The following is a 19908-nucleotide window of genomic DNA, read 5'->3' on the forward strand; positions in this document are numbered from 1 at the left end:
CTGGTTTTTTACTGGTCAACAGTGAAGGTGATAGGTTCAAAATGATTTGCCTTGTCTTTTTTTTTCCATTAGCCATTTTGGCTAGCAAGGCCTTTCTGCTGTCATAGTGTTTTCTTGAAAAATTTCCAAAATGAGGCTCTAAGCTGCATTTGTAAGAAACGCACGGAGATGATGTTGACTGCGGAAAGCTTGAAAGCCAAATAAAGCCAGGATGAGTGCCATGGGATTAGCTGACAAATTTGTAACTTGTCCCACTCAAACCAAAGGACCTTTCTCTTCCCCCTCCTCCCCTTAGGGATCTTCTTTCCAATTTTTAAAAAAAACCACTTGCCTTATCCTTTGCAAAATGAACATACAAGGGCATAAGTGGCAAAAGTCAGTTTGGAAAGGTGTAGCGGTTAATTGAACTTTATAGCTTAGCAGCATATCTTGGGTGCAAAATCCACGAGCAAGGCCAACCGTAAGGACATTTCTGAGAAATAAAGAAATGGCCCCCTTTTTTTTATGTGGGGCAGTACTCTCAGAAATAGAGCAGACCACCTCTCTGAATAAGAATTTGAGTGATTGGGTGGGGGGGAAGGACATGTATACAGCTGAAGGCAAATTGTTTGTGCAGGGCTAAAGTCAAACTCCATCTGGGTCTTAGAGTTGGCCAATAATGGTCTGTAGAACTCTGCAGTGACAAGAGCTCGGTCACATCAGCTGAAAGAAAGGCAGCCAAGCCCAGGTGTGTCGTTCTGGCTCTTTGTGTGCTAAGCTCTGTGTACATTCTGCAGCTGAAAAACAAGCCTCTGGTTTTGTTTGGGATCAGGGAGGACATCAGACTGATGAAACCTGCAGAGGATTCTTTTGCTTTGATTCTGGAAAACCGCCGGAGGAAAAAGAAAACACACAAAACTGAAAAAGGAAGGCAGCATTTGAGAAAGTCAACTCAGTTTTGCAGCGTATTTGCAGTCCTAATTGCAATTTAATAAGAAACTGGGGAGCTTTTTCCAGGAAAAGAATCAGAGGTCAATTATGCCATAACATCAATATAAATACTGATTTTTTTCCCCCTTTCCTGATCAGACTTTGCTCTTTTCACCATGTTTACCCTTCCCTATTTAATTTCTTTCACAGCACAATTTGTTTTTCCCATTTTTTTCCCTCTGCGGTACTGTACACTTGAAACAGGAGACAAATGGTGAAAAGTCCAAATAAATTACAGCGATCTTTATAGGCTCCCATTTTTAACTGCCATATTCTTGTACCTTGTGGCAGAATTTCTGCTTCCCTGGTAGATTGTGCAAAAGAGATGTTTGGTCATCCTTGAGAGATAATGTGGCAGTTTGATCTTAAAGCTGCAGACAATGTTCAAGGCTTGATAGAGCCTCCGTTGAATGACTTCCAAAGATCCAAGGGCAGAGATTTGGTCTTGTCCCTGTTGATAAGGATATTTCAGCTCTCCTGTCCTGTTTCAAACCCTAGTGAGAGGTGAAGAGAGATTTCACGCTGGCACCTGACATAGGGAATCCAGCTTATAGGTAGGTTTGCAACTTACAACCAGTCATTTAGCAACCGTTTGACGTTACAACAGCACAGAAAAAAATGGCCGGTCCTTGCATTTAAGGACTGTCATGGCATCCCTAGAGCCACATGGTCAAAATTTGGGCTCTTGGCAACTGGCAAGTATTTAACAAGTATGGTTGCAATGTTCTGGGGTTATGTGATCACCACTGGCAACTTTCTCAGATGGCTTCCAACAAGCAAAGTCAATGGGGGAAGCCGGATTTGCCTAATGACTGCATGATTTGCTTAACAACTGCAGCCAAAAATAGTCATAAAATCTGGCGTGACTCAATTTACAACGATCTTGCTTACCAATGGAAATTCTGGTCCGAGTTATAATTGTATAAGCTGAGCACTGCCTGTACGGTGCGCCAAAAATTAGCACATGCACACCCAATTCCGCAGAAGATTTCTGGTGTGCCACTGCAATAAACAGGAGCGGCGTTGTGGTGTAAGAGAATTCCCTGTGGCTTTGTACATCAGAGGTCTGCCTACCTCCCACCCCAGCACAGCCACAATAGGCAACCATTTCTTCAGGATTTGTGGCACAATCACTCATGTGCGCTCTTGAAACTGTGCGTGTTCAAGGGCAAGAAAAGTAAATGCCACACCGGATGGCAGCTTTAGCTCGTGAGAATTTTATTGGCAGGACGAATCATACGGACAATTGTAGATATGGACCTCTTTTTCCAGAGTTAATAACTAAACACCCTTTTGAAGGACTCTGGTGAAGCTAGGCAGTTTCAGAATAACACATCCTGCAAAATATGTCAAGCTAGGGACTCCCAGTTTTTATGGAATAGGCTTAATCAGTAGCTTTCGAACCAGGAAAAACCAATGGCTACTTACAAATAGGTTAGTGAATGCGGGCAAGATAAATCTTCCCATAACAAAGCTTGCTTGCCACTTTAATCTCTCCATCACCAATGAGCAGTCCTCATAGGAATGACAGACCCACTCAGGTTTTCCTCCACTCAATCTCAGCAAGCTGAGATGGACTCTGGGTGACTGATGCAGCTGAGAAAACACGCATAGCACCATTCACACAGAGTCCAAAGCAAACTTACCTTACCTTTTTATTACTCTGTGTAAGCGGAGTATTGCCGAGCATAAAATTGTGGTGAAAAGCAACAGAACCTCAAAGGAAAGAGGTCTATTGAGGTAGGATGCTGAGCCTGAAATGGCAAGATACTCCTAGACTGTTACCAACAAAGGACAATTTCAACTGTTTACATTAGGAAGAGAAACTGGCTTATATTGGACTGGTTCCAATGTTCACGGTTTGACTCCAGGACATGAGATTGGGTCTATCCACACAACAGCACTGCTATAGGGCACTGAGGTTGGAGGAGGCATAAATGTCTCAGTGTCCTGACACAATCCTCCATCTCTTCCTTTTTACCACAACTTTGCATCCATCTGTAATGGATGTCATCAGTAATTGGAGCAGAGGGGCTTGGAGAAATATCATCTCTAGATGTTTCTTGGATCTTGGCTGCTGTCTCAGGAGGTGAAAGATAATGCTGGATTTGGAAGAGTTGGGAGTTGAAGACTGAAAATGAGAAATATCTTTAGGGAGACCACAATTATCTATGACGGGAGATGCCGCCAACACTGTTTTGGCATCCCTTATTTCTGGTTCTGGAGATAGGAACAAGATTTTGGAGAAGACTTTTCTGGACAACATGGACCTTAATGCAAAAGGAGAACAAGGAATTGCCGGTACCCTTTTTGATACGAAGTATGACCAGGAACAATATTTTAAACCCATATAGCGAGTACAGGTAGTCCTCGACTTACAACAGTTCGTTTAGTGACTGTGTGAAGCTACAATGGCACTGAAAAAAGTGACCTATGGCTGTTTTTACAGTTACGACCATTGCAACATCCTCATGACCCCATGATCAAAATTCAGCTACTTTGTAACTGATTCCTATATATGACCGTTGCGGTGTGCTGACGTCATGTGATCCCTTTTTGTGACCTACTGACAAGCAAAGTCAACGGGAAAGCCAGATTCACTTAACAACCGTGTCACTAACTGCAGTGTATTCACTTTACAACGTTGGCAGGAAAGGTCATAAAATGGGGCAAAACTCACTTAACAGCTTTTTCTCTCAGCAAAAGAGAAATTTTGGGCTCGTAATGTTGCGGTCATAAATCAAGGACTCCCTTTACTCGAATTTTGACTGAACCTTTCATGCAGGAAGAGCCCTAGCCACTCTCTTCACTCTTCAACCGATTGCCCTTAGCTTGCGTCACCCAAAACCCACAGAAAGTGCATCTGCCTGCAGGGCTGAGCATGAAAGAGGACGGTGGTTAAGTCACTTAGATCAAAGTTCTACATGAGTCTTTGGGTGGAAGAGTTGTTTAGATCAAAGTTCAGCAACAAAGCTTTTGAGAGAGGTTATGCAAGACACAAAAATGTTAATTCTGGTAACCCTCCGGCTTATCTGCCTGAATTAAGTAAATTCAGTCAGAACCGAAGAAGCTTCTTGGATGAGAAGTGAAATGTCTTCAAGGCAAAAAAAAAAAAAAGGGGAAAAAAAGAAAGTCCAGTTGCCATTTGAAAAAGCACCTCCTGGATGACCGCGACGTTAAGTGAAGGGCACAATCTCCTGGTGGAAAGGCCCAGATTCCTCTGGGGCACACACCGAGGTTGTGTACTTGGGTAACTCAGTCAGCTCGTCTGTTGTGTGGGATTTTGGGTTGATAGGCCAAGTCTTCAAACAATGGTCCTTTCAAGAAAAAAAAAATGGATTTTTCTGGAGGGAAGAATTAGGACAGGCTCAGCTGTAGAGACTGGTCGCCTCTACCTTCAAATTGCTCTTATAAGAACTGGCAAAAATAAGGAATCCCGGATTAAGAGAAAATTTACGGCCAAGAGGCCAGCACGCTCTGTTCAACCAAACCCAAATCTGTCATAGGAATGCTGGAATTAGTGATGCTTCCTTAAATACTGGAAAAAGAAGCTAGGCTGTAGTCATCCTCTCCAAGGAAGCCAAGGTGCAGAAGTAAAAGATAACAGTCAAGGAATACAGACTCCAGCTGGCAATATTGGGGGCCAATATTAGTTTTCACATCGTGTCTTTTACTCTTTTTTACTTTGTGTCCATGGATTGTGGGCACTCCTCCAAGGAGGCAAGATCCTAGAGCAGATTATGCTGATTCAAGAGATGGCTGGTCACACAGGGGTAACGTAATTCCCAGGGAAAGTGCCAAATTTCTGCGTCCTTCTAGAGACCCCTAGTGCAGAAATAAAAAACACAGGAGAGACCCATGAAGAAGCAAGAGGTTTGAGGCTCCAAGATTTTTTTTTTTTCCCCTGGAAGATTCTGGACAAGCCTCTCGAAATAAATAATGGATCTGTAAAAAACACAACATCTGCTACTTCTTATGCCCCGGCTTCAAAGTTTTGGACAATATTCCTCTCTCATCTGTATTGCCCACGTTCTTGATATGTACATTTGCTTTGCTGGTCTGTGACCGTAATAAAGATTGATTGATTTGCTGATGTTTTGTTTAAATTTATATTTGGGGGGTTTTGTTTTATGTATGAGTTTTATTAGGGTTGTATATCAGTGATTGCACAACCTCTGTAGATGACATATGCTAAATAAATAATAAAATCTGTCTGAGTGGTTTTTCGTGTGGTAAAATTGCTACTCAGGGCATGATCCAGATGACGGGAGATCTTCTCCATTCATTCAGATCCTGGATCGGGATAGGCAGCCTAGTAACGAGGGGCACCAATTAGTTCACAACTATCCCTTTTGGAGACTGCCACATACTATTACTGACCACACCTACCTTTTAATACTATTCTTAAGATGCCTTCAATTAAAACTAAGTGCAAAGTTGGGCAGTGGCCAGCCTTCCAAAGTCTACCCTAGATCTTCTCCACCAACACTGGAGGTTTTTAAGAAGAGATTGGACAACCACTTGCCTGAAATGGTATAGGGTCTCCTGCTTGAGCAGGAGGGTTGGACTAGATGACCTCCAAGGTCCCTTCCAGCTTTGTTATTCTGTTAAATAAGGCGGAGGTGCCTCACTTGAAGCTACAGGATACTTGTAGACCTCAAAAGCCTTGGATACAGCCCTAGAAACCTTCAGATGTTACTAAAGCCTTACTGTAAAGAAAACGCACCACTGGGGGATAACCATATGCATTATGTCTAATTTTAGTCAAACTGGAATGAAAATCAAATGTAGATTTTATGCCAGTCCTGCCCACTGCTTTTGAGAGTGCAGCTTCTGTCTCCAAAGGCAACTCAAGGTGTGGGGAAAAAAATTGCAGGCTACTAAAATCTGCCACCGCCCTGCTTTGAAGTGTCCGTCACCACAAATCTAGACATACCCACAAACCAGCCATCATCACACTGTTGCATCACATCCACCCGGTCACCTTCCTGAAGTTCCAATTCGTCTTCATTCTGAGGTCTGTAATGGTAGAGAGCCTGGAACCTGGAACACGCAAACTATGGATGAGGACGTCTTCTTCTCATTTATTTAACAACCTACAAGTAGTCCTTAACTTACTACGGGTTGCTTAGGGACCATTAGAACCTCCCAAAAAGTACAGCAGTACCTTGGTACTCAGGTGCTTCGAAACTCATCCAATTTGGTACTCAATGCATTTTGATGCAAAGATTTTGTCCCCGGTACTCAACACACAACTAGTTTGGTACCCAACGCACAACTAGCACCTGTCGGTGTTGGCTACCTTGTGACTCACTACATTATTCTTTATGGTAAAAAATTGTTTAGTGCTCTTCAGTTTTGGTGCTCATCGTGCTTCCCGGAACCAATTAACGATGAGTACCAAGGTACCACCATATTTACAACTCAGTTCCGAAGTTCTGATGGCCATCATCCCCCCACCCCTACGGTCACGTGACTGCATTTTGGTGATTAACAACTGCAGTGTTCACTTAACAGTCACCACACACACACACAAAAAGATCATAAAATAGGGTCAGTCGGGTGATGACCCGCTTTACAACCATCACGACTTACGCTATTATGGTCAGAAATCGAGGACTCCCTGTACACACATACTAGTTTTTCCCTATACCTGAATTAAAACAGATTTTTTTTTCTTAAGGGAAATAAACTTGAAATCCCTTCTGCAGGCAAGACAGATGAGAGGCGCTGCACTGTGTTTCGTGCATGGAAAAGAAATGTGCAGAGGTGAGCAACCTGCCTGCCCCCCTCCCCAAATATTCAGGGTGGGGGAAAGAGGTGGACACACACACACACACACATACACCCTGCAGCTTGGAAACCTTGATCTTCTCTCAGCCTTTCGAGCAGGCATTTGCAATACTTGGCACCGGTAAAGCAGCCCGCAGCTTCTGTTCCCCTAGGCGTTGAGCAAGCCCCTCTGAAAAAGGGCCCTTGTTTTGAACAATCCAGACACTGTCCAAGCCTGGCACTCCAGGGGGTTGTCTACAGCCAGCCCCCCCTCCTTCCTCCCCTCCCTATGGGTCACTTCACAGGGACGGTGGGGCTGGCCAGCTGCCAGCAGGAGCCCGGCTTTCCCTTCCCACCCCTGCGAATCTACTCGACTTACGGAGTCCACTGGATGCTGGAGGGGGAGTCTCTGGCGGCGTGTCGGGGGCTCTGTGGCTTTGAAGTTGGGGAAAACACTGTCTCGAGGGCTGAATTCTGCAGTCACAGGGAAGCAAGAAAAAGGAATGAGAAACGTGGCACACCAGAAAGAAATAACCAGAGGTGGGAGGAAAGGAAGATGGACCTAAACCTTAACAATGGTGGCAAGAAAAGTTGCAAAATGAGGCAAAACTTACTTAACCATTGTCTCACTTGGCAACTTAAATTTTGCGCTCAGTTTTGGTCACAGGTTCAGGATTACCTGTAGGGATACTAAGCGTGATTATCCTTCTAGTCTCCATTAGTCATTTCAAGACAGAGCCGGAATCTTTTTCGGATCAGCTAGGCTCTCCTAGGGCAGAGGCTCACACCCACGTCCGCCGAAAGGAATGCAAACTTTATCCCCTGCTAAGGGTTGTTGTTGCTGGTTTTTTATTTGTTTTGTCCACTCTCCTCATTGCTTTGGGGCTGCTGCCAACAGGATATCGTTTGAATTTCCTACGTGGTCTAAAGTGATGCTGTACCAAGGATATTTCTACCCTTGTAATGAATTAAGCCTGTGGCAGTGGGATCCACCGAGTAGGGAGAAAAGAGAAGCAGAGGGATGCCAGCAGTGGCACGGTGGCACCGTGCCAGCCCCCTCTCTTTCTACGTGCGTTGTTGTTTTGCATGCACGCCCCACATTACGAAAGCGGCAACTCTGCTTTTGTAATTCCAGAGGAGAATGCCAAATGAAAGGAGGGAACCATGCCAGCAAGTAGCCCCTTATTATCGTGAAGCCTTGGGGTAACAAATTATGCTTGGTCTCTACTTACACCGTACAGGAGAAATTGGGGGGGGGGAAACGGGCATCTCACCTGCGGCGGGATGGAAGTCTGTGCTTGGGAAGTCAATACAGGTGGAACAGGTCGTGGTGGCTCCTTCATCTGGAAAGATCTGAGAGGCCGGGGGCTGCCACTGGACATTCTCCCCGGGCTTTGACTCTGGGGACTGAAAGAGCCATCTTTGGGTGCATCCCGGATTCTGTGAGTTGTGGTCTCGGGGTTTTCAAATTTTGGAGACACGGGAAATGTACATCCAGAGAGGGCGGAGGAGAAGGAGGAGGAGGAGGAGGAGGACAGCAGGTCTGGAGCCAGAGCGTTTGGCAGGCTTGAAGGGGAAGCCTCAGACTGCCCCCTACTGCCCAGGCTGGGTGCATGTGCCTGGGGGGACGAGCTGGTAAGGGCTGGGAGGCCCGGGGAGGAAGGATAGTCCTCCGAATTCTTCACCCTTGGCTCTTTCACCACCTGGACGTAGTTGGCTGGGAAAATACCCTGGCGGCTTGTGCCAGGGACGCGACCTTCATACCAGTTCTCGTCTACTCTGCGGACAAGGCAGATACGTTCACCCTGGCAACAGAGGGAAGAAAAATTAGCGTGCCGTGGGAGCATGTAAGAGAAGCCCCGGGGCTGAAGTGCACACCCAAAAAGGAATTGTCTGTCCTTCTCAGCAACCGCTTTGAAGCTAAAGGCCACCCAGCTTGTTCCAGGCACAATAGGTCCATATTGATATTTACTTATGTGTGTGTGTGAGTGAGTATGTCTCTCTCTGTGTGTGTATTTACAGGGCCTCCCATATCAGCAATGGGATATAGGATGTGTAAGATGGGAACAGCATCTTACAGCAGTAACTCTGGGTGGTGTACAACATTAAAGCAACAACAACTCCATAATTCAAACCACAACATCCCGACTCTCTCTGAAAGATCTTTGGCCACCTGTTATCCTAGCTTACCTGTCCTTGTGGCCCCTTGCCTGGTTGAGCAACAGCAGCCAGTTTATTTGTTTACTTTTTTGCATTTTCTTTTCAACAATTGCCCAGATCCCCAGGGGAAGAGAATGCCCCTCTGAAATATTACTGCTATAATGTCCTTCAGGTTTATAAAATTATTAAGTTTTGTGGAGCGGAATATTGGTTCAACAACCAAACCACCAACTTGACTTTACAAATACATGTCCTCTTCTTGTCTTTCTCCAGAAGCTACTATTTGCTATGTGTCTCTCTCTTTATAAATGAAAGATGAATTCAGAACAAAGCGTTTAAATTGAGCAAGTGCAATGCCCAATTGAGCTCAAACAAAGCAACAGAAATGAAACTGTAGTCTCCAGAGGAGTGGAGCTGCCTTGTCTATTATCCCTGTCCACCAAACAGATGGATTAATGCATAGGAGAGCTGAACAGTAATCCAAAACATCTGCAAGGCCCATCTTTCTCTCTTTGGCAAAAGAAATATTTCTGGTGCAGAGTTTTCCAAGAGCGATGAGATGGTACAGGACGATCAACTCAGCAAAGCTGGTTCTGCTATTGGCCCAGCAACAACCCCTCCTCTTTCGGGTGGCAGTGTTCAACACTGCTGTTCAAAAGTGGAAGCACATTATTCTCATCGCCACAGGAGGTGCCCTTTGCATTTTTCCTAGAGGGACTAAAATATTATTGGCTGCCTCAGAGCTTCATTTATGAGAAGCAGAGTGCCAACCAAGCCAACATCTGTTGGAGAGGAATGAACTTGGCCTGGAGCCCAGACAGGCTATGGAAGGAGGCTCTGAAGCTTTTGTGTTGCTGGTTCCACTCTGCGCTAGAATGTATGTTTCTGCTAATAAGTGGACTTTGATACCTTTCGAAAAGACAGCTCCACCGCCAGGTCTCCCTTGAAGTTGTACTGGGCCACCGCTTCCCCATACTCCAAGACCTGGATGGAGGGTATTTTGATGGGCTTGGGAACTTCGGTGGGAGACAGGACCTGTGTTGGAAAAGAAGCAGCAGGATAACAGGGTTATGGCTTTAACCTGGGATACGGATTCCTAGAGTTCACCTGAACACCGAGCATCTTCACGTGAAGTATTAATACCACTTTACAATGCCTTGGTAAGGCCACACTTGGAATCCTGCATCCAGTTTTGGTCACCACGATGTAAAAAAGATGCTGAGACTCTAGAAAGAGTGCAGAGAAGAGCAACAAAGATGATCAGGGGACTGGAGGCTAAAACATATGAGGAACGGTCGCTGGAGTTGGGTCTGTCTAGTTTAACGAAGAGAAGGATGAGGGGGGACATGATAGCAGCCTTCCAATCTCTCAGGGGCTGCCCCAAAGAAGAGGGAGTCAAGCTATTCTCCAAAGCGCCTGAAGGCAGGACAAGAAGCAACAGATGGAAACTAATCAAGGAGAGAAGCAACCTAGAACTAAGGAGAAAGTTCCTGACAGTGAGAACAATTAACCAGTGGAACAACCTGCCTCCAGAAGCGGTGAATGTTCCAACACTGGAAGTTTTTAAGAAGAGATTGGACAGCCCTTTGTCTGAAATGGTATAGGGTTTCTTGCCTGAGCAGGGGGTTGGACTTGATGGCCTCCAAGGTCCCTTCCAACTTTATTATTATTATTATTATTATTATTATTATTATTATTATTATTATTATTATTATTATTATTATTATTATTATTATTATTATTATTATTATTATTATTATTATTACTGGAACACATCCTTGGCAGTGAGGGCATGAAGGAAAGAAATGCTTGGGAATGCCACACTCTTGTCCTCTGCTCCAATTCTCTCCCTGAATGTCGGAACAATGCCCCTTTTCTTTGTTAGCCAATACTAACCATGGCCTTTAAAGATGCTAGAACACTAGATGTCACACATTATCTGGGCCCTACAAGTAGTCCTTGACTTATGACTGCAATGGAGCCCGGAATTACGTGATCACGTCCCTTTTTATAACCATTTTGTGGCAGTCACGAAACAAACACGGTGGCTGAAAAGTGAATGCTGTGGATTGTTAAGCAAATGCTACAATCCATTTTCTGCAATGGATGGGTTGTTGTTTTTTTTGCCAGAAATCAGAAGTAAATGTCTCTTTCCTGCAAAAAGCATTGTAAATTGCAGTCACATAACCCCAAGATGCTACAAACAGCATAAATGTTAAGGACCCATGTCATCAGAGGATGGGGGCACCCATTAGAACTTCGAATCGAGGTTGTAAGTAGCCTTGTGAAGCTCCATTGTAACTTCAAACGGTCACTAAGTGAGAAAATGATTTTCAAAACATGGGCTAATCCAAACAATTATTTCATGCCATTAACTAATTTTATCATGTCTAAATTAAATCACACTTATCATTTGTCCTGGCCCAGCTGATTCAGAGACTAACGGTGGCCCTTGGCTCTAGAATCCATGACACAACACTGCAACTCATTATGAGACCACAACAAGGCAAATGAACAGCTCCAGAGTTGATGACAACCCTTCAACTCCAAAATAATTGCAATATTCACAACGCCTTAAAAGATCTAGAAAAACAATAATACTGAAGCATCCAAGTATGTTTGTCAACATCCAGCATGGCACAATGAAACAAATTTACTACTAATTTTGCCCTTTAGCAAGCGGGGATCCTGAACTCTTAAAAGTTCCCCCCTGCCTCAATTTCTGCTACCTCCTCTCTCTTCGATATAGGTATACAAAATCTGTTCAATTTTTCTTGGGCAGCAAAAAAAAAAGTCCCAATGGCACCAGAAGCTTACCTCCACGTAATTAGCAGGGAAAATGCCCACCCTGCCGTGGTGTTCTCCTTCAAGCCAGTTTTTGTCTACTTCTTTGTGGATGTAAACAATATCACCTTTCTGCAAAGTCAGTTCTCTGAAAGAGAAATAGGTAACATAAGGACCATTGTTAAAATATTCTTTCAAGGGTCTCTTCAAGTCACTCACTGGGTTTGTACAAGCTACCGCCTGTTCAGGTTAATGGCTTAATGCCACGATGGAGGCCAATGGAGCCTTTTGCATTATACTTTCGTTGGGTCCAAAGAATGTCGTTGTGGTTTTCAAGCTATGTTGCTGCAGGAAATATCCTGCGGGGGAGAGCGGGTGTGTCCTAGGATACATTCTCCACTCAAGCAGCAAAACTGTGAGACGTGGAGGACCTGGGCAAAGCTTCACACAAGCAGATCACGTGGCCTAGAATGGGGTGAGGCATCTTGTTGCATTTGGAAAGCAGATTGGCTTTTTCCGTTTGGTTTACTCGGTTTCCATCCTGCCTCTCTATTCTGAGTAGCCAATGCCATTTTTAAAAAAAAACTAAACTTTTAAATATTGCTTTTGTTTTTCAAATCGTGTTATCTGCTTTCAGTACTCGTAGAAAGGCAAGATTCACATTTAAGTTGGACTAAATTCTTTTCACAGTTAAGAGATTCCAGTACAAAATACTGGAAAAATGAAAACGTACCAACTGGTTTTAATTAAGAAAATCTTAGAATGTGCAGAAATGGATAGATTGACTTTAGAGATTAAAGAGAAAGAAGATTCAGTTTACTTTAGAACATGGGATAATTTTTATCAATGGTTAGGAAAACAGACTAGTGAGAAATGAATGTGATATGTTATTTTGAATATATATTAGTAAGAAGGATGATATGCATTGACCAACTATACTGTTTATGATTATCGTTTACCATATTTACTACAGCTATTTACCATTATATTAATTATTGTTAACTGAACATATGTACCCAGACAATAGTCTGTTTGCTAAAGCTTGAAAATGTTATTGGGGGGTAACCCCAATGTTGATCCCACGCGTGCCTGGCTGAGGAATTCTGGGAATTGAAGTCCACAAGTCATAAAAGGGCCAAGTTTGAAGACCCCTGGTCTGGATCCAAGCCCGCAGTTTCATCAAAATGGCCAACTGAGGAATTCTGGGAGTTGAAGTCCACAAGTCATAAAAGGGCCAGGTTTGAAGACTTCTGGTCTGGATCCAAGCCCGCCATTTCATCAAAATGGCCAACTGAGGAATTCTGGGAGTTGAAGTCTACAAGTCATAAAAGGGCCAAGTTTGAAGATCCCTGGTCTGGATCCAAGCCCGCAGTTTCATCAAAATGGCCGACTGAGGAATTCTGGGAGTTGAAGTCCACACGTCATAAAAGGGCCAAGTTGGAAGACCCCTGCCATAGGCTTACAAGAGCTCAATGCAACCTTGGGCCTCAATTCCGCGCTACAACAATCACAACTCACCAGCGTGGCGGCAACAGCGCCAAGACACCGAAGTATTGTATGACTGCTCAAGGCTGCCAAATATTGCTACTTACTTTGGCGATTCCGCTTGGAAATCAAATTTGAGGCGAGCAGCTTTCATCTGGCAGGAGGGAGAAAAATAAGTTAAAAGCGGACCCCGAATCCAAAACCCAATGAAAGGGCACTCCGTTCTAAAGAGAAACTGGGCTCTTCACCGGTATAGTAAAACATAAAAAAGAAAACAGCAACAAAACAAAGAACACAATTACAGGTAGCCCTTGACTTATAACCGCCACGGAGCCCAACCTTTTTGGTTGCTAAGTGAAAGAGTTGGCTCCATTTTACGACCTTTCTTGCCACGGTTGTTAAGGGAATCACTGCAGTTGCTCAGCTAGTAACACAAAGGTCTTAAGTGAATCTGGCCTCCTTAATGACTTTGCTGGTAAGGAGGTCGCAAAAGGGGATCCCCGGACACTGCAACCGTCATCAATACGAGTCAGTTGACAAGCATCCCCATTTTGATCATGTGACTATGGGGATGCTGCTGGGGTCATAAGAGTGAACAACAGTCACAAGTTACTTTTTTTCAGTGCTGTAACTTCAAACAGTCACTAAATGAACTGTTGTAAGGCTAAAACATATGAGGAACGGTTGCTGGAACTGGGTATGTCTAGTCTAATGAAGAGAAGGACGAGGGGGGACATGATAGCAGCGTTCCAATATCTCAGGGGCTGCCCCAAAAAAGAAGGAGTCAAGCTATTTTCCAAGGAGCCTGAAGGCAGGACAAGAAGCAACGGATGGAAACTAATCAAGGAGAGAAGCAACCTAGAACTAAGGAGAAACTTCCTGACAGTTAAAACAATTAACCAGTGGAACAACCTGCCTCCAGAAGCGGTGAATGCTCCAACACTGGAAGTTTTTAAGAAGAGACTGGACAGCCATTTTCCTGAAATGGTATAGGGTTTCCTGCCTGAGCAGGGGGTTGGACTAGATGACCTCCAAGGTCCCTTCCAACTTTATTATTATGGATCATCGCATAGTCAGCCAGATGTTTAGACTGGATTTGGCATTTTGTCTACCTATCGAGTCCTTACCCAGGACCTGGGATAGGCAGATGTGGATGTTTGATGGTATTACAGATATCGTCGCAGGATGGAAGCAGTTTTATTATTATTATTATTATTATTATTATTATTATTATTATTATTATTATTATTATTATTATTATTATTATTATTATTATTATTATTATTATTATGTCAAGGACTATCTGTACTAAGCATGCTGGTATGGCCTATACTAGAATACCGGAAGTGGAATAGATACCTTAAGCAATGGAAAATCCAATCTAAGCTCTTTTCTAATGTTTAATTCACGCCCTAACCTCGCCTATTCTTGATATGCTGACAAACACTCAGTGATGCAAGAGAGGTTTTGTGTTTGCCAAATTCCTGCAGAAAGTTTTACAATTCCCCTCCAAGACATAAAGTTATCCTATCAATCAGGGAGAGAGAGAGAAACACTTGTATTCTGATAAACTGGCAACACACGGAAAGGGAAAAAAACCCTGGACTGCAAAGTCTCTCATCAATTTACTTTTCAGTGAGAGCAGAAAAATTAAAGCAGATTAACTAGAGGCATGAATAGGGCTTATTTATTATTTGGCTCATGATAATAAAACGTTCTAGACAAGATCGGAAAATCCGTGGCCTTTCAGATGTTGGAAGGTTTTCCACCTCAGATTTTAGAAGTTGTCCCAATGTATCTAAAAAAAGAGGTCTCCAAATTGGGCAACCTTAAGACTTGTGGAGTTCAACTCAACTTCATGCCAGCTGGGGAATTCTGGGAGTTGAAGTCCATAAGTCTTAAGGTTGTCAAGTTTGGAGATGCCTGATCTAGAAGAAGCCACGTTGAGAAAGACTTGACAGCCCATAACAATCGAATCCAAAGCAAATCCTTTTGGTGGAAATTGCATCTCACCTTCTTCTCATCTCTCTTGGGAGGAGTATCTAGAACGATTTCTGAAGAATCAAGAAAGGGACTTTGCCCAGGAAGTCTCAGAGGATCTGGATGAAGAAAACAAGAGAAAGAGTGAATCTTTGGAATTGAAAGGAAAAAGTAGAGCGAACTTTGAGCCAATCGTATAAACCAAATTTCAATAAAAGACTTTGCAAGAAACAGCAAATCCACGTTATGCCGAGTAGAGATATTCATCTCCAACCATCTACAAGGCTTCCCTTGGAGCAAATTATTCCTCTTATTTTACATATTTTAATTTGAACTCATAGACGCACTCAAACAACACAGCCACCCAAGTGAGCAAAATTAAGATTGATGGGTGGCTCATTTCTTTCTTTGGAAGGGTGTCCATTGGTCCAGAAAAGGGAAAAAAACTGGAAGTAAAATGAAACAGAACAGAGCATGTTGGGGGGAGCCAAAAGGACTAATTGGGAGCAATTTCACTATATGCTTTTTGAGTGACTTGGGATTGGCTACAGCTCCCCAAACAGCAACAAAAACCAACAGAAAGGCAGTACATATGATTGCTCTTCAAAAACCCACATGGTTCCCCAGCATCAAAAAGATCGTCCATTTGCTCAAAATGTTTTTGTGTCACTACACTCAGTCTATATTGATTAAGGAGCACAGGAAAACATTTTAGAAGAAGCTTCGCTGTTTTCATCTTTCTTAGCAAGAATTATCCCCAAAGCAACAAAAATAGCTGACCACCCACTATATTATGGCAAATCTCCAGAGTTGGATGTTTCAGCCCGTGTGTTTGCTGACTTAGCTGTAATTTGCATCATATTAGCATTAATACGTGAGTCAAACTGTAAGGAGGAGGTGGTGATGGAAGGAAGGAATAATCTTCAGCCCAAAAGGAAGAAAAGAGCTTATTCTTACATATACTTAAAGAAATACACTTCCATATCTATATCTCTAAAGAGATTGCAACTCATAGAAAGATACATAGATGGGGGTCTAACTGTCACTGAGTCTTTTTTCTGTCCAGAAAACGTGGAGCATCAACCATTCCACCAATCTGGACAATAACAACACTTCCTATATGAGATCTGAGAAGATCCATTTTACCTGAAGGCTTTTCTAGGGACTCTTTCTCTGAGAGTTGCATTTGATTACAGAAGACAGCAAAGCAAGTTCACTTTCCAGAGAATATATATATTCATCCCCTTCAACTGTTGAATTAAATTACGTGCCCGCATTGGTCCATGTAAACCCCAAGCCATACCGTTCCTGGGTAGAGAGTCGCTCCAAGTACTCCTGGTGACTCCTGGACTTCCTTTCTCCATTCTTGGACTGGCCGGTGAGGGGCCCTGGGCTAAAGGATGGACACCAGAGCCGGGCAATGGGCTGCTGAATAAGAGAAGATGAGAGCACAGTGGAAGCGAGCTCAATCCAGCCAATGTAGGCAGTAAAAATCAGACCGGCTTCACTGACACTTGACTTACACTTGACTTACAAACCGTACCTTGGACACCATCATCTCTCCGCACATTCCATACCACAATCTGACTAGGACCAACCCCACTTGTGCTCCATACAATCTTATCACACCCCTTCAGTAAAAGGAGAAGCATGCCATGTAGAAAAGAGATCTTTGCACCTTGGAGATGGGAACACAATCGATCAATAATTGATCCACGAAGCAGCAGCTGCTCAAGGGGATCCTCTTCCGTACTGAAAGATTCTACCTTCCTCAGCTTCCAATCTCCTCTGTTTCTAGACTAGCTTCGGTCCATCCAAACCACCTTCCCCTATCCTTGTGGAACCAAAGCTCAGAGGTTGAGCAGGTTGCATCTCCAGCTCTCCTCCTTTTCACAAATAAGTAGTGGGCCTCTCTGAACCAGGGATAAGGAGACGGATGAGTTATCTTAGCAAGCCAAGGTCAGGCTGAACAGGAAGTGTTGAAGCAACAAGAAAACCTGGCAAGCAGCAACTATTTTGCTGATGTACAACTTCAGCCCTTTCAAATATTTTAATGCAGGGTTGTCCAACCTTGGCAACTTTACAGTCTTGTGGACTTCAACTCTTGGCTGGGAAAATCTGGGAGTTGAAGTCCACAAGTCTTTAAATTACCAAATTACAAGCCTGTTTTAATGCGTCAACAGGTCGTGAAATGTTCTGTATATACAAACAGTATCTCTTATTACTGCTCACTGCTCACTTTGTAAATGTCTCAAAGATTTGAGCCTTGAATATGTTTCAAAACAGGCATCATGTCTAGAAAGGAATACTTGGACAGAAAGATACTTTCACTGAGGTTTATATCCTGCGATGAGGCATGCACCAAAATTGTCAGTTTTTGGAGGCTGACTTGCTTGTTTTGCGCAAAAGATGAATAAGAATACAACCAGGCAGGAGGGCGGCAGCTGAGCTTCAGTGCTCAGTAATTTTATTTCTGAACCACCATAAAACAATCACTCACTTCATGCGTCTAAAAAGTACCACAGTCTGATGGTTAAGTTTTGGCTCAGAAAGTTGTATGAATGCCACACTGTGGGTTGCATGTTATGGTGTACATCTCGGTGTTGCTATGTAAACCTGGCCACTAGATTAGTCAACAAGCCATTATTAAAACAATGTGTAATCCAGCCTAAACGCACACATACATACAGACACACACACCCAGAGATGATACAGTTTCGACAACGAACTTATTAGTATTTCATCTTTCATAATCGTAAGATGTTATTGAGTTTTCATGGAATGAATCCGGTGGGGGAAGGGAGCACGGAATCTAAAATCCAAATCCCTGCTTAAGTATGAAGCACTTAAAGTGATCTTGTACGGCTCAAGTGGCTTAGTGAAGGAGGCCAGTTGCCTAAGTTTGGGGAAAAAAAATATCTCCAAATAATTGTCCCAACTGGGTCACGCTATAGTTACCAAACCACATTTTAGTCTAGAGCACCCGGGAGCGGATCCGTGGAGAAAGGTTTTTCCGTGGACCAGACAGTGCGTGGTTTTCTGTGCTGCCTGCATCCCACGGATGGGGCTCTGCTCATTTGTGCGGACCGGTTGCTGGCATGCTGCAGCCTGATACCGGTCCACGGACCGGGGTTTGGGGACCCCTGGTCTACAGCAGCATTTCTCAACCTTGGCACTTGAAGGAGTGTGGACAACTCCCAGAATTCCCCAGCCAGCAAATGCTAGGGAATTCTGGGAACTGACGTCCGTGTATCTTCAAGCAGCCACGGTTGAGAAACACGGCTCAAGAGCATTTTGTAAACAGCCACCGCCTCCCAACTTGAATTATTTTACCGGATTATCAGACAGACCAAAAAGGGGGAACTGGGTATTCTGTCCTAAAGCCGTCATATGAGAGTTAGCAATTCTCTCAACAATGAATCTGGGAAATATTCAAGAGGAAGGAGTTGCGGTAGCAAAATATTAATTTTAGGATATGGTACAAATTGATATAGTGATAATAACAACAACAACAACAACAACAACAACAACAACAATAATAATAATAATAATAATAATAATAGTAAAGTTGGAAGGGACCTTGGAGGTCATCTAGTCCAACCCCCTGCTCAGGCAGGAAACCCTATACCATTTCGGACAAATGGCTGTCCAGTCTCTTCTTAAAAACTTCCAGTGTTGGAGCATTCACCGCTTCTGGAGGCAGGTTGTTCCCCTGGTTAATTGTTCTCACTGTATTTTATACAGGTAGTCCTTGAGTTACAACCGCTCGTTTAGTGACCGTTTGAACTGAATCATTGAACAGCACCGAAAAAGGGGATTCATGACTGTTTTTCACACTTACGACCACTGCAGCATCCCCATGGTCACACGATCAAAATTCAGATGCTTAATAACGGACTCATTTTATGACGGTTAACAGTATTCCGGGGTCCTGTGATCAACTTTTGCAACCTTCTGACGAGCAAAGTCAATGGAGAAGTCAGAATCACTTAACAACCGGGTTACTAACTTGACAACTGCAGTGATTCACTTAACAACTGTGGCAAGAAAGGTCGTAAAACGGGGCCAAATTTACTGAATAACTTTCTCACTTAGTCACTTAGTGGCTGTAAGTCAAGGACCATCAGTGAGAACAACCTGCCTCCAGAAGTTGTGGATGCTCCATTCCTGGAGGTTTTTAAGAAGAAACCGGACAGCCACTTGTCTGAAATGGTATAGGGTTACCTGCCTGAGCAGGGGGTTGGACTTGATGACCTCCAAGGTCCCTTCCAACTTTATTATTAAGAGATTGGACAGTCATTTTTCCGGAATGCTATAGGGTCTCCTGCTCAAGGAGAAGATTGGATTAGAAGACCTCCGAGGTCCCTTCCTAACTTGTTATTCTGTATTCTGTAACGATATTCCAGTATCCTTTACTGCTAGGTTTGCATGATATTCTGACCCATGTTTTGTTCAATCTTGGTTGGTTGAAAAAAAAAATCACAGTGAGCTACTTCACAGAACATGCTAAATCACAGACCCTGGTTTACAAACCATAACGATGGGGTCCATTCACCACGGTGAAGCTAAACCAAAACCAAAGCAACTGCATTATAGTTTAGGCCGGGCCATGCCTGAATTAATTTTGGAGCTCCGAGATCTGGTCTGGAACTTTCCCCGCTATTCTTTCCATGTCAGAACCAGTTCCAGGAGACAAGATCCAGCCAGCTATCCAAGATGGGCATCAAAAGTTAGAGAATCGACTCACGTTCCCCTAAC

The 19908-nt window shown here is 43.6% G+C and overlaps 1 protein-coding gene across 1 annotated transcript in view; it reads right to left on the reverse strand.

Annotated features, from left to right (window-relative positions):
- Positions 1–4121: 4121 nt before the first annotated feature.
- Positions 4122–19908, reverse strand: part of SORBS3 (sorbin and SH3 domain containing 3) — a 33170-nt gene continuing 17383 nt past the window's right edge. Inside the window, exons 11-19 of the mRNA XM_015817970.1 lie at positions 16454–16578; positions 15184–15269; positions 13278–13324; positions 11719–11833; positions 9811–9936; positions 8016–8546; positions 7121–7215; positions 5906–6012; positions 4122–4794 (exon numbers count right to left, since the gene is read on the reverse strand). Coding sequence (XP_015673456.1) covers positions 4733–4794; positions 5906–6012; positions 7121–7215; positions 8016–8546; positions 9811–9936; positions 11719–11833; positions 13278–13324; positions 15184–15269; positions 16454–16578 — 1294 coding nt within the window. The 3' untranslated portion in view covers positions 4122–4732. The remainder of the gene's footprint in view (positions 4795–5905; positions 6013–7120; positions 7216–8015; positions 8547–9810; positions 9937–11718; positions 11834–13277; positions 13325–15183; positions 15270–16453; positions 16579–19908) is intronic.

This window comes from Protobothrops mucrosquamatus, unplaced genomic scaffold, assembly GCF_001527695.2.
Source record: "Protobothrops mucrosquamatus isolate PMUCROS unplaced genomic scaffold, P.Mucros_1.0 scaffold659, whole genome shotgun sequence".
NCBI classification, from domain to species: domain Eukaryota; kingdom Metazoa; phylum Chordata; class Lepidosauria; order Squamata; family Viperidae; genus Protobothrops; species Protobothrops mucrosquamatus.